The sequence below is a fragment of the Trichogramma pretiosum genome, unplaced genomic scaffold (genome assembly GCF_000599845.2).
Source record: "Trichogramma pretiosum strain Unisexual culture from Peru unplaced genomic scaffold, Tpre_2.0 scaffold65, whole genome shotgun sequence".
NCBI classification, from domain to species: Eukaryota; Metazoa; Arthropoda; class Insecta; order Hymenoptera; family Trichogrammatidae; genus Trichogramma; species Trichogramma pretiosum.
The window spans coordinates 74,963-89,550 of record NW_019641689.1 but is presented as its reverse complement, the minus strand read 5'-3'; the positions used below and the strand labels follow the sequence as shown (position 1 = coordinate 89,550).

General features: G+C 41.4%; 2 protein-coding genes across 2 annotated transcripts in view; both read right to left on the bottom strand.

The window, feature by feature from the left end:
- LOC106659665 (Down syndrome cell adhesion molecule-like protein Dscam2) overlaps positions 1 to 5,635 on the bottom strand; it is a 135,272-nt gene extending 129,637 nt beyond the window's left edge. The window contains exon 1 of the mRNA XM_023461758.1: positions 5,402 to 5,635. The gene's annotated coding sequence lies outside the window, so the exon portion shown is untranslated. The remainder of the gene's footprint in view (positions 1 to 5,401) is intronic.
- A 1,587-nt stretch (positions 5,636 to 7,222) lies between these two features.
- LOC106659938 (probable cytochrome P450 4aa1) lies at positions 7,223 to 13,534 on the bottom strand. The gene is made up of 7 exons (XM_014382718.1): positions 13,290 to 13,534; positions 12,165 to 12,333; positions 11,380 to 11,760; positions 11,202 to 11,280; positions 9,196 to 9,773; positions 8,885 to 9,067; positions 7,223 to 8,754 (listed from the first exon to the last, which is right to left on the bottom strand). Exons 1-7 carry the CDS (start codon positions 13,311 to 13,313, stop codon positions 8,597 to 8,599), a joined length of 1,572 nt encoding a protein of 523 aa, XP_014238204.1. The 5' UTR covers positions 13,314 to 13,534; the 3' UTR covers positions 7,223 to 8,596.
- Between the last annotated feature and the right edge of the window lie 1,054 nt (positions 13,535 to 14,588).

Genomic DNA, 14,588 nt, shown 5'->3' with positions numbered 1-14,588 from the left:
GATTTTATTCTTCGTCATGGATATTTGTATACGCATCATTATCAACGATAAATTGCTATTCGCCAATGCATAGAAATATTAGACCCGTATTATAAACAATATCGTTTGATAGGCTCGTAAGTGAAACCCGTATAATTGAAAATTACGCTTATTCTCGTATTCGTTCTCGTTGAAAAAAAAACTTTTCTCGAGCGCAGTTGAGAAAAATCCACCGCCTATATAGCATTTACCACCGTTAGCTAAAATAGCTATAACTTTACGCATATACAACCATACTCTCACACACACATGTATAGGATGAGATACATATGTATGTGGCAAGTTACGAGTGTCGCCTCTCGCTTTGATCCCCCGCATCTGCTGCACCAGCAAACTAGTTGCGTGTGTATATACGTGCAGGGGGCGGAAGCGCATGTATACACCTGTGCAGCCCTTGCACTTATGTGTGTGTGCGTGTGTGATTCAATGTATTTTACATGTCCCTAGTACGATGAGAAGCAGCAGCAGCAGCAGCAGCTCCGTGTGCCAGTGCAGGTACTCGAGTTTATATACACGTATACGCCTGATCGACTACGACGACGACGACGACTACGCGAACGTGCATTAATCGAGCGAAATATAATTTGTGCAAGAGAGGCCCTTTTTCGAGGGTGCATCGTGCGCGCCAAGTGCTGCTGCTGCCGCTGCTGGAAGGAGGGGATGCAGGCGAGAAAAAAAAAGAGCCGTGCGCGCAGCCAAGTATACGCATACATAAGTATATAAATTTATTTATAATTACATATTATACATCGTATATATTATATAATATATAATAATGATATACGAGCAACCGGAAGAGCCGCGAATGATGAAAGGCTCGACGACGACGACGACGAACGGTCGATGGTGCTTACCGCGCGAAGAGCACATCACTCTCCGCTATACGCTGCAGCTCTCGTCGTCGTCGAGTCGCGTGTGTCATATATAAAATTATTATATGTACTCGATGCTCTCAGACTTGACTATTTATTATCAGCAGAAATTTATAGCCCTCCCTCTCCATCTCTCTCTACATCTCCTTTTTTTTTTATTCTTCGTTCTTTGTACCGCGACGGCGCGTCGTCGTCGTCGCGCTCTCCGCAGTCGAAATGGGTAATTTTCGCGATCTTCGTACTCTCTCTCTCTCTCGTGGACGGGGGGTAAATATAATATAAAAGCTCATAAGATTTCGCTGTGTGCAGCCGAGTCGACCTATGTACGTCGGGATTATTGCACCACTGTACCACCGCGAAAATGAGAACCGATGAGAGAGCGCCGAGGGTTGCGCCGCAAAAATCCTTCTGCAGTAGCCGCGGTAAAAAAATCCGAGTATGAAAAGACTATATACCATTATATATGCGCAATAGAACTCGAGTCGGCAATTATTCCCTTTTTTTTGCGCGTGGGAAGAGAATACGAGAGAGAGAGAGAGAGAGAGAAAGCGATATATTCATTTGGTTGAAATTTTCTTTCTTTATTTCCTTTTCTTTTTTTTATATTTTGCGCGCTGCAGTCTAATTCATATCGTGGAAGACCATTATTATCTGCTGCTGCTGCTGCGCAGGATATATTATGTATGCACGCGTCTACCGCTGCGGCACGCGGCAGCTGGGATTCTCTCTCTTTCTCTGTGTTCGATTGCATCCTTGGGGATTTCACTTTTTTTATTTTTTTATTTTTTATTTTTTTTGTCGAATGAAAGAGATCGCGCTAGCTGCGCGACTTTTTTAAAACCGCGACGAGGATCATTGTGCGGCGGCTTTTCATACGCGTGACGACGATTTTTTTTTTGCTCTGCATTCTCATAATTTTATTCAACGCTTATATCATATATATGCCCGAATGATTGAAATAATTTTGCAGTTTTCTTCTTTCTCATTTTTTTTCTCGATTCAAGACATAACATTCGCAGCCACACGCCATCCCTCTCCGCGTTATAAATTGAAATGTCAACAAAAATACAACACGCGCTCGGAGTCCTCAAGTGCTTTTTCGCTAATGGCAAGCCATTTAAAGTCGACGCTTTTTGATGCCTTGACATATAACGTACAGTATAATAATGCAGGTACGTACGTACGTATATACGAATGCGCGCGCTCGGCAACATTTTTCGCCTCTCTCTCTCTTTCTATGGGGAGGAAATGCATTTCCCGATATTGCTACGTACGCTTTCGATCGATATGAATCACTTTTCGTGCTCGCGTACGTACGCATCGCCGCACGAGTACACGACGTCGACGACGCCCGCACGCAGTCTCATAAACGAAAAATGCTATTATATCCTTCGCTCCTTTTTTTTTTCTCTCTCTCTCTCCTTCTTCCTTTCTTTCTTCCTTTCTTTCTCCGCAGAGCCTCGATAAGATTATACGTGGCTCCAGAAAAAGCATTAAAAATTTTTAAACGAATCGCACGCAGTCTGGCACGCGCAGCCCCTGCGCTGAATTGGCCGGCGTCGATAAAGTCTTTAGCGCGCGCGCCGTACTATATATAATAGCGCATGTATATTATAAGAGATCGGATTAAAAGCGGCCCCGAACGACGACGAGGACGAAGACACAACGCGCTGACAATGTTCCTATCTTATTGGAAAATTAAAATGACCCTTTTAAAAGGAGGTGAAGTCTTTCTCTCGAATGAAAATGCCGGAACTGCGATTTTCATTAAAATCCAGAAAACGATAAAGTCTCTCTCGTCCTGTATTATATATAAGCGAAAGGGTTTTTTTACGACCACAGCGAGGAATTGATTGAATTTTCGCTGCTTAAGGAAAAAAAAAAGGAAAATAATAACGAACGAGTTTAATGTTTTTCGAGTCGAGGAAGAAGAAGAAAAAAAGCAGATTTTTTTCGAGATAACATCTTTCCCTGCTCGAGTATACAGCTGTAACTTTTATTCGCGCAGCTGCAGCAGTTCGGTATTATAACCGATAAGAATGAATAAATCTTTTGCTCCTTTACAAGCGTCAGGATCAAGAGTTTGAATTGTGTGTTTTTATGCGATTAAAGTTACTATTATTGAAAATGCACAAGGAGAGAAATACTAAACTAAATATCAACACACTCGCTAGCAAATATTGCTATGTACTCTAGGAAAAGGGCCGCAAAGTCGATATATATTAACTTTTGTTATGTAACATAGTAATTTTTGGTGCGGTATGTAGCAATTTTTAGATTGGTAGAATTATTTTAAAATAATATTTTTCTGGCCTCCCAAGATGATTTTTCGATTTCTTGAGAGCCCCAAGTTTTTGAATTAACCCTGCTTTCTGCTATCATGGAATTATTTTACTCGTCGATTTTTACAAACAAACATTTGCCTCTAGTAAATATGAAACATAATAATGTAATAGAATTTGTATGTATACCAATTGGAAAGTTTTTCTGCCATTTGCGGGAATTGACCATACTCCATCTGTTGATGAAATCGAGAAGCTTTGATCATGGTAAAAATTGTTACAATATAAAATAATTATTGAAATATTCATCCACAAATTTTCCCATAATCTATAGTAAAATTTGCAACATATCAATTTTTACTATGTTACTATCGCAATTTTGAGAATATCTCATAAATATTTTTGAATTACTAAGTTACAAAAATAACCCGATATTATAATAATATTTAGCATGTACATAGTAGAAGATGCCCATAATCCAACTCTGAGGTGATTGTACTAACGAATATGGTAATTTTTGCTTGCGAATGTGTTGATATTTAATATAGTATTTCTCTCCGTGCATAAAAGCTTTAAATACATCATGTACACAATTCGAACTAAAATATTCCCAATTATTATTACAACAAATATACAACCACGTGCCAGGCATAGAACTCGCAACATATTATTTCATGATAAAATCCGACGTGAAAAGTCAGCGGCAAGCTCTAACCGTTAATCTAGGCGCGCGGAGGGAGGAGGGATGGAAAGAGGACTTGGCCGGGTTCCTCGCGCGCACACGAGGGAATTGACCATGAAAAAAAAAGTAGCAAAGTACATGTATAAGCGGCGGAAAAATTGCGGAAAGAAAACAATGCCGACAGAGAGAGAGAAAGTCCGTAGCATGTGAAATAAACCGCATGCGACGTTGCAGCAGCAGCAGCACATACATGTGCACACACGGGGGGATGGGTGATGCTCCCGTGAGCGCGTAACAGAGCGGAATTGCGCTGGTAGTGGTGGTTATAAAGCTTACATCATGTGCTGCTACTGCTGCTGCTGCTTCATCTGGCTTGTGTTCTCATTTAAATACAAAGACGATAATTGCTGCTCAAGACTCGCAGGCAGTGCAGCAGCTCTGGCTCTGGCGCTATGTCATGCACCCGGGATATACTCATATCGGTCGTAAGTGTCTGTGTGTGACAAGTTTCTACATACACACGCATAAGCTGCATATTACTTACTACGTCTACTCAGGGGCGGCGAGAGAGAAACATCTTATGCACTTTTGGCTCTCTCTCTCTCGCCGAGAATACGGCGCGCGAAACGTGAGCCGGAATATCCCCGAGAGAATAATTACTTGCACCGAAGAGCTGCTGCTGCTGCTGCTACAGCTATACAGTTATACGTGTGTGTACCGCCGCCAATTCCACGAGGAAAAATATTCTATATATATACGCGCCACCACCACCGACGTTATGCTCTGTCCTCGTTACTTCTTTTTTTTTCATCCTCTTTTTTATTCTGTTTCTCATTTTATCCTCTCTCTCTCCCCGCGGCTCATCGTGTCTCTCTCTCTATATCCATCTCTATCCATCTCTATTCATTCCTCCTATATCCATCCATCCATCCATCCAGCGCGACTGCATTTACATTATACGTATCTATCCCTGCCATAACCATCTCTCCTTCTAACGCGCCATGCATCCTATTCTCTTTTTTCCTGCCCCCGTCTGCTCCTACCTCATTATTTTGCAGCAGCAGGAGGCATTATTTTTTACGATATGCCCATTGCCAAGAGAGTTGATGACATTTATATTATACGTATACGTATAATATAAGTTTAGTCCTCGATTCCTCTTACCGAATGCGTCCTCCCGCGCTCGTCCGTTGACATTACTATCTATATACTGGGCTCGCTCCCTTCTTCCCTCGTGTTTACTACGACGTTACTTCCGCGCTTTTTCGAAATATCTCGGCAAAATTGAACTCACGGATAATGAGAGTACGGAGCGATCGAGAAGAGACTATATACTGTGTCAATTTGCGAGAGATAACGCGAGAGACATTTAACGATCGGGAATTATAGTCGATTGAATTGAGAATGAGGAAAAAATGTAATGACTTTTCCATTTTCTTTTGCTTCAGTTATCACGATATAATAATTTTCCCATCTTTCGAGTATTAAAAAAAAGCTCGAAATTTCTTACATATTACAATACTCACATGTTCAATCACAGAAAGACCGGCTGCCATTGCGCTTTCTTGTAATCGTTGTACTTTTTCCAATTAAAACCAATACACAAATCGTCCAGTTTTCGGTGCACAATTTACCAAATATATTTGTATCAATTTCCAAACTAAAACTGCAAAGCAACTGTCACTGTATTATACGTCGTGCACTCCTCTCGTTGTTATCATTAATCCCACAACTTAGTAACTCCGTCAATCACACATGCACTCGTCTCTAACAATACTAGTTTATAATCATCGTCGTCGTCATTATCGAATAAAAGCTCGCCCCGGTACAACCGGTACAGCTACTACTACTTGTACGCGGTGCGCGGCTTTTTTGGCCTCTTGACTTCGACTACTACTCGCTCGTATACAGCGATGCGGTTTCGTGAGGCGCGCGGAGGGTAGATGAGGGTTGGACTCCCGACAAAGTCGAGCTCGCGCGTTCGACTGACTACTGCCGCTGCGCTGCTGCCTAGGCGCTTCGAGAGCACACGGGGGTTGAAGGCTCTAGGTTGCTGCTGCTGCTGCTGCTGCGCTGACTGCTGCACTCGAGAGCGCCGAGCTATGTATCCGCGCGCGCACGCCGGATTTTCGCGCGCGCAGCTTCCCACCACTACCCTTTCCTTTCTCTCTCTCTTACTCTCTCAGCGCCGCATATATATACTTGCACTCTATACTCTTTACTCTACTCCTGGCCCGTATATAGGTATATAATACGTACTGTGCGCCTCTTTCTGCATATGCCATATACGGAACTCTACCCCCCTCGCAATCTCTGCCCCCGTGTGTTGCTGCTGCTGCTGCTCCTCGCGCACAATTACGCTTGCACGATGCGCGCGCGCCCGACCACGCTGCAATGCTCCTCTATGGAGCTTATATAGCGTCGACTTTTGAAGTGAAACTTCCGTTACCGTGCCTGTATTTGCATGGGTTGTGGTATTACCTCTCGTTGTTGAGTTACAGTAATATTGGCTATTAAACAGTTTGAAAGGGATCCATTATCTCAAAATGTAACTATTAGCGGTAGATACGCCTTTTTGCAAAATGAGAGATTACAGAAAAGGGTAGTGCAGTAACGAGTTAGATTGATAAAGCTTATTCATACAAGTTACATACAATATTTTATAGCATAAGAATTTAAAAACTAAAAGGCAAAGTTGCGCATTTTTCGGTCATAAAAATTTACTCACACATTAAACACTCGATGAAAACTTAAATGTTGCCATTTCCAATACAATAACTCTTAATATTGTATAAAATTTCCGATTTCGAAATGAATAAAAAGGTAATGAAAAGTCAGGTGCATCGAGAAACAGGAGCTCGCGAACTACGTACATATATGACTTACGCAGACGCGCGCGAGGGCATATTGATTTATCGCTCCGAACAGATCTCATTCCACGCAGACTGTAGTACACATAAGCAATTTCGTTGTCGTTTCTTGGGATCGGCGCATTGTCGCGCGTTAACCCTGTATGTATGTATGTGTTCCTAGATTCGCGCGCGCTCCTTTATTTGTCAAGGGAATTTACATACTTGATGTGACTGAGACTGACTCGAAGCAGACATCGTTCATTAGGCCGAGTAGATTTATGCGTGTTTTCTTATACTGTTTGCCTTCGTGATGCTTTGGAAAAGAAATGTACTTTCGCGTAGTTACGAAAATAGTTAAAAATATTTAATAGTTGAAAAGATTGATGTGAATTTACTCATTACCGTCGATGGAAAACTATTCAATAAAATCTATACAATTTTCTAGGAACAATGATCATTTTGTAAATCATTAAAACAAAAAAAATTTATTGTTTGTTAAGTTTCACTGCTATCATATTGCATTAGAGCTTTTGTAAAATCAGAAGATATTTATAAAAAAAATTTTTAATTTTTCAACGAAGCATATTTTTACAGAAATTACAATTAGATATTACAAATTTTGTTTGCTTGTTACAAATTCACTTATTTCAATTCAAATAATTTGTTATAATTCTATAATATTAACAGAGTGTTGCAAATTGTAAGACGTACATTTAATATATTAAAAATACTGCGATTACAAAGGATTTTTACCATTTGAAATAATCAAATTATTTCTTAATGAATAAAAATGCGATAGAATATATCTTGCCAATTTTAAAACAAATCCATGTACATAAAAATATTTTCATTAGTAGAAACGCTCAAAATTTTAAGGCTAATTTTTGACCAATGAAAAATTTTCACAAATTAAGATAGGATGAACATGAATTTAATGAACTGACCATATGAACATTTTCGATTTATACATTTTTTTTACTTTACGACTTGCAGATTTGCAGATAAAGGTACTCGCCATCCAGCGGCTTGAAGTGATATTAACATATTGCAAGTGATCAAAAATATAAATTTTTAGGTTATTAAAAATGAGCTTAATATTTTTTAACATAATTGTACAAAAAAAAATTGTTAAAATAAGCCAATGATCGCAATATATTTAGAAACACTTTAAGTAGTCATTGTTCGGTCATTGATTAATTATTCATTTTGAGCATTTCTTTCTACCAGGGATGTACTAGAGAACATTAGTGAATCAATATCTGATTCATGACGAAAATAATATAAGGAACTTCGAGCATATTCAAATTATGATAACAATATAATAAATATAAAATTTTATCATTTCAATTTTTTAATTCGCAAGTCCTCGAGCAGATCATTTAATTTGAAATTTAATTTTAGTATACTCAGTTTGCAAACGATATCGAGCAATCATTATACACTTCATACCACTATATAAGAGGATTAATATATTTATAAGTCGACGCTATTCTTGGATAACTTTGTACTAATAATATAAGGATTATTAAATCAATATCTTTTGCAATAAAATTAACAATGGAGCCACCGCTTCAGATACTCCTGCGATCTGCACAATTGATTCTTTTTATAATTTGAATTTATGATTGATTTTGTGGGTTTTTTAAAGTTACTGGCACTTATAGCAATTCACAACGCTCGCCTTGAACTTAAAAACAAAAAGACATCGATTATCACTGTACATAATTTGCGTGTGTGAAACGATATTTCGCGTTGTTATTGTACAAAAATTCATAAAAAGTAACAAAAAAAAACGTTCGGTATAAATGCATACCTTTACCTTGGGTCATTTAACAATTATCTCTTATTGCGTAAACTTAAGATTATTCATCATCGCTGATTGACCGTCACCCAGAGCCCGCCGGACGCCCTGACGGTCAGACGAAATTTCGGCTTCACCTCGGTCTTTCCCTCGATCGTGCCGAGCTTGCATTTCCTCAGTATCGAGCTTATCATGGCCTTCATCTCCAGTATCGCGAATTTGTTTCCTAGAACAAAAAAAGGATAATTCGACGCATTAAACAAAGTATAAAGAAGATTATAGTTCAAGCTTGGAAAATTTATCGTCATCATCATCATCATCATTCTCCGTGTAGCTCGGGAAAGACGTGTAATTACCGATGCAATTGCGCGGTCCGGCACTGAAGGGCAAATAAGCGTAGGGATGCCTCTTCTCGGAGTTTTCGGGGCTGAAGCGCTCCGGGCGATAGCTGTGCGGCTCCGGGAAGTGATGGGGCAGCCGGTGCGTCGTGTACGGCAGTATAATTACCCCGCAGCCCGACGGTATCACGTGCTTGCCGGCTGTAATTGCAGAGAGAGAGACAGAGAAGGATGTAGAGGTAGCTTTTTGTTTTACCGCAGTGCGTTTAATTATATCGTTGAAAATGTATATCGATTACATCGATTCGAAAATTAAAATCCCGACTCACCGACTGTGACATCCTCGCCGAGGGTACGGGCGAACAGCGGCACGCTCGGATAGAGCCTGAGCGCCTCCTTGATGCACCACTCGAGCGTCCTCATGGCCTTGAGATCCTGCATGGTGGCGGGTCTCGCGGGATCCCCGCCGCCGCTGTCGGCGGCGAATATCTGGTCGAGCTCGGCGCGACACTTGTCCTGCCACTCGGTGTGCTTGGCCAGCAGAAAGAGGCTCATGGCGGTGGCGGTGCCCACCGAGTCCTGGCCCGCCAGCATGAACGTGCAGCACTCGTTTATGATGTCCTCGTCACCGAAACCCTCCGGGTTCTTCTCGCTCTGCTCGAGCATGTACTCGAGCAGGGACGTCTTTTTCTCCTTCTCGTTTTCCAACGTCGGACCGCTGCTGCTGCTGCTTTCCGAAGACGAGGACGATTGTTTCTTTCTGCGAAGTTCGTCGATCATGCGCTGGCAGGCGGCCGTCAGGTCTTGGCTCTGCTTCTTCTCTTGACGGCCCGTCGTGGTCAGTCGGTAGATCCAATCGACTAGTAGCCACGGATGAATGAGACGGTACGGCACGACCATTTGCCCTCTGAAAATGCGGTAGAGAGTAAAAACTTGGCTCATAACTCTAAAGCCGATTTCCTATTTTGTGGGGAGTGATTTTCACCCAGCGGAAAAGTTTCATCGATACAAAAGGGTTATTAGAAGTGTAGAAAATTTCTATTTAATGTACATGTACTAATCAAATGTGTACACTAGACTGTCCGTTACTTCCCGAATTGCTCAAATCCTCGCTCTCACCACTTAAAAGCTCATCGTTTGGGTTACAATGAAAGAAAATCTCTGTCCGGACTCGATAAGTTAACTCGAAATAGTGCCACACACGTCAGCTTTTTCCCTATTTAAATAACATGGTAAATGGCAGTTTAAAAAATGCTGAATTCTATAGTAACGAAAAATGGATTTTGACTTATACAACTATTGGCATTTTACCACTTGCAGATTTAAAGTAATCGCCATCTAGCGGTGGAGTCTTGAAACATGTCAATATCATATTCAAAATGTTTGAAAACCGATCTCGAAATATGTTGAAATAATAGAATTTTTATTTTCAAACCTTTTAAAATGCACTTATTACATTATTAGTAAAATAATTGTAATATAAACATTGCCAAAAACAAGCCAATTAATGGTAACACATTTTTAAAAATTGTAAACAGTCATTGTTCAGTCATTAGCTCATTATTAATATTGAACATTTCTACAGGATTCTAGACTTTGGCATTGTAAAAAGTTTACATAATTTTACGCAACAACGCGCAGTCTTCTTTTTTCTTTTCATTATCAACTCGAGTCGATACAAATTCGGCAAAACACGAGCCAAATGAGAGCACATTGTCGCCAACGACGCTTAATTTATTCGCTCAAAAAACAAAAAAAAATAATGATCTTAATGATACACACACAGACACAATCGAACTGCTTTTTTTAATTTTTTGTGTCTTTCTACTTAAATCGTTAGTAGCGCGAGCGCGCTTTAATGCGAACGTCATCGTGCGCGCGCGCGGCACCGCAAGAAAAACACTCGAGCTTAACAAGATTTTAAAAGTCTAGCTCCCGCGCGATGCTCTTCGGCGCGCGCGCGCAGAAAATATTTCTCTTTTCGCATATATATTTATAAATTATGCACATAAAATTTCAACGCAGCAACGAGATCGTTACGTCTCCATATAAATTCATCGAAGGAAGCGTAACGACAGAAGAAGAAATATAATAAAAATAGGTTCACGTGTTTGTTGTGCACAAAAACGAGCCTCGGACGATATATTTGTTCAGCAGAAATCTATCGCATGACATTTGTTTTACACAAAGTAATCAATGAGTGCGTCATTGAGGAGCGTGTATTTTCGTGACTGGATGGAAACTCTCGTGTCTCTCGTCGGAACGGAAGTGTACACACGTTGCAACTGTACAATTTATGTTGCGTTTCGATTTTTATCGAAATATATGTACTCACTTGCGAAATGGTAAATCATCGAGATCGACCGTGCCGTCTTCTCTGACCTTTTGTGCTATGTCGACTCCCAAAACGGTCTCTGTTACAAAAAAAAAACAATCATTAGAACCGAAGATACGAATAAAAGTTTTTGTTTTTTTTTTCAATCACATCGGACGACAACACGATACATACATACCGTTTAAGATCTCGTAAACGGCGTCGTTGACGAATCTCGTGACGTCCAGCTCTCTACCCGCGCACTTGGCCAACTTGCTCGACAGCCGATCGGCGCACTCGGAGAACGAGTCGACGAACTTCTGCAGCACCGTGAGATGAAAGGCCGGCTGCAGCACGCGCCTGTGCGTCCGCCAGGTGTCGACCTCGCTCGTGATCAGGCCCTTGCCGAGGAAATTGTCGAGCAGACGATAGAACACGATCTTCTTGGTGTTCTTCGAGCTCGCGAGCACGACCTGAATGTCCTCGGGCTCGAGCAGGACCACGTAGGGGATCAGAGTGATCCAGAATCGAGCGATCGAGCCGTAATCCTTGTAGGCTTTGTAAGCCATTACCTCGAGAACTGCGGGTGAAAATTATACCGATGGGTCGCTGTTGTTATACGGTCTTTTATGAGTGTAACGTCGATAATCGAGACGCAAATCGTTTTATGATAACGAGCGCGATCGAGCGAGAACGTCGAGCAATTTTCGGGATGAAAAAAAAAGCTAATCGTTGGCTTTTTGTCAAGTCGGGGAGGACAAAAAGTTGATCGAACGGAATAAAGGAAACTTTTGACTTTAGCCATAACAATTAAGTACGATCAAATTCAATTTGCCTTAAACTATCAATGTAAATGACACGCAAACAATTTTTTATTTAATGTTCAAACTCTCACGAGTATTTCAGCATTTTTAAGCGCTAATTTATCTCTCATTTGCAAAAATTACACGCGACCAGATATATATTTTATAAAAATACACTCACTGTCTTTGCGATAGAGCCAATTGGCGTTGCCGATGAACGGATAGATGGGCGGGCCGTGCAGCTTCAATACGGTCCAAAATATTCTTATGTGGCGCTTGAAGAGGTAAGCGGCCAGCAGAAGCGCGATCAGGCCCACGTAGATCCATAGCTCTTGCGCGTTACGGTCCCACTGCACAGAGGACAACAACAATAAAAAAAAACAATATTACAACGAGAGCTCGGAACGGAGAATAAAAAAAAATGCCTCCCTGCTGCGAGCGCGTTGCGAACCACCCGTATATATTCGACTACTACTACTTTTTTTTTCGCTATCAAGTCTTACAAATGAGTATTTAGTCGCCTGCTGCTGCTGCTACTACTGCTCTTTTACTCTCTCTCTCTCTCTCTCTCGCCTTCGGTAACGATTAGGAGGGTAGCGTTAAAGTAATTAAGCGCCCGAGCGAGTGCGCCTCTGCTTTCAAAGTACGAAGCGAGCATACGAGAGAGAGAGAAAGAGCGGATGCCTTGGTTAAATATTGCGTCGTGCGTATTGTCTGCGCGAATATACGTGTGTGTGTGTATATAAGTTACAACACCTCGGAGATACTTGGAAACTTGCTCTTCGACGCTTGCCAACGCAGTTCGTATACGCGCGCACACAAATGTACGTTACGTATATAACGAAACGTAGAGTTTCGTTCGTCGCTTTCAAACTTGCCCTCGCCGTCTCTCTCTCTCTCTCGTTCTTATTTATCGCGGTGCAGAGAGAGAGAGAGAGGCTATATGCACAACACGAAGTTTATTACTCCTAACGCATTGTGACGCGATTTCTTAATGAAAACAAAGATCTGTTATGCGCGCGTCCTAGCATCTTCGCTTGTAGCAGCTATATGTTCGTAGAATTGCAGGCGACTTATATTTTTTGTGATTAAGTTTTTTTTCCGAAGGCAAAAAAATTTAGCGAGGAGAGAAATCGAAATTTGAAATTATGGCACAGATGTAATTTCGACTGAATCTTATCGAATTGTAATAACTCGAAGCTTTATTATGTATTTCACAAAAACGTCACTTGTTACGCATCACAATTTTTTCACTTTTTTTTGAACAAACACACTGAAACTCCAAAACAATAACACCCTTACTCACAATCTGTCGTATCACAGCACCCATGACGACGACGACGGCGACGGCGATACCCGTAAAGAAAAATCAATTATTCGTCCTCAAGGTTAAACCTCATCGGCATCGCATAGAAGAACGACGATGATGAAAAAAAAAAGAAGAACACTCGATATATAGGTTGCGCACAGCTTTTGATCCTCAAACTTTTTTGTTCTCTCTATTATTCTATACGTATATAATGGATACAGCGCGGCGAGACGTTCGCGCGAGGAGTTGATAAGAAAAACGGCGCGTGATCGATCGGTCGAGGCGTCTTATATATTGGAAGAGAGGAGGACCACCTCCCCTCAGCGACAGCGGCAGCAACGGTACGACGTGGTATATATATATATGGCGCATCGTGTGTAGGATAGGTACACACATCTTGGTGCCTTCATCACGCGCCGCGCGTCAGCTTTTCGCGCGCGAGCAAAGCGGCACATAGTCATAACACTGCCCTCCTCTCTCTCTCTCTCTCTCCTTTTTTTAGTCTTCTTTTTATTCCGGTTTTTTTTTCGCTTTAACGTACTACTACTGCTGCGCTGTGTGTGTATATCACGCCGCAACCTCGATCTCACGTATTCATGGGTAAAAAAGAGTTGGAAAAGTGGAAAAAAAATTGTTCTAAAACGCGATTTTAACGAATCGCACCCATACGTATCTCGAGCAAAAAATTTCTTACGAAATTCAAAACGAGTAATCGGAGGGGTGGGTATTTTTTGATACGAACAAAAAAAAATGAAAAAAAAAAGAGACGTCGACCCGCTCGACACGAAAATCTGGTAAGGGCCAGCAGCAGCAGCAGCAGCGGCAGCAGAGTCATAAAAGCCCGAACAGCTACGCTGCTGCTGCGCGGCAAAGATATTTAAGTGTGCCGGGCGCTGCAGTGGCGAACAATATGGGCGTATTATATTGACACGTGGTAAAAGAGAACAAAAGGTTACGCAAGCACGAGCTTTAAAAAAAAAAAGAAAAGGGGGCCAGCACCAGCAGCACCTTGTCCTCCCTATTTGCGAGCTGTGCACTGTGCAGTGCCAGGCTGCCGCGCGCGCGTGTCATAAAGCTCGCTTTAGCGTGAAAAAGAGAATTTCGACTTAACACCACCACCACCAGCAACCCCGCGTTAGCTAGTCGCATAGTAAAGTTAGATCACTGCAGTAGCAGTAGCTCGACACTTTTGCTTTTTAACAAAAAACTTTTTCATTTCGATAAAAATGAAACTTCGAGCTGTATCACACACACTTTTCTGGGCCATTTGTAACTTGTTCCGCCACCCCGCACTTA

What these genes read in the sequence shown, in the direction of transcription:
- LOC106659938 (XM_014382718.1), bottom strand. Translation starts at nt 13,313, where the DNA reads ATGGGTGCTGTGATACGACAGATT. An exon ending in GTGCTGTGATACGACAGATT is followed by an intron (nt 12,334 to 13,289) that starts GTGAGTAAGGGT and finishes TCCTCTGTGCAG; the next exon opens with TGGGACCGTAACGCGCAAGA. An exon ending in TTGGCTCTATCGCAAAGACA is followed by an intron (nt 11,761 to 12,164) that starts GTGAGTGTATTT and finishes TTTCACCCGCAG; the next exon opens with TTCTCGAGGTAATGGCTTAC.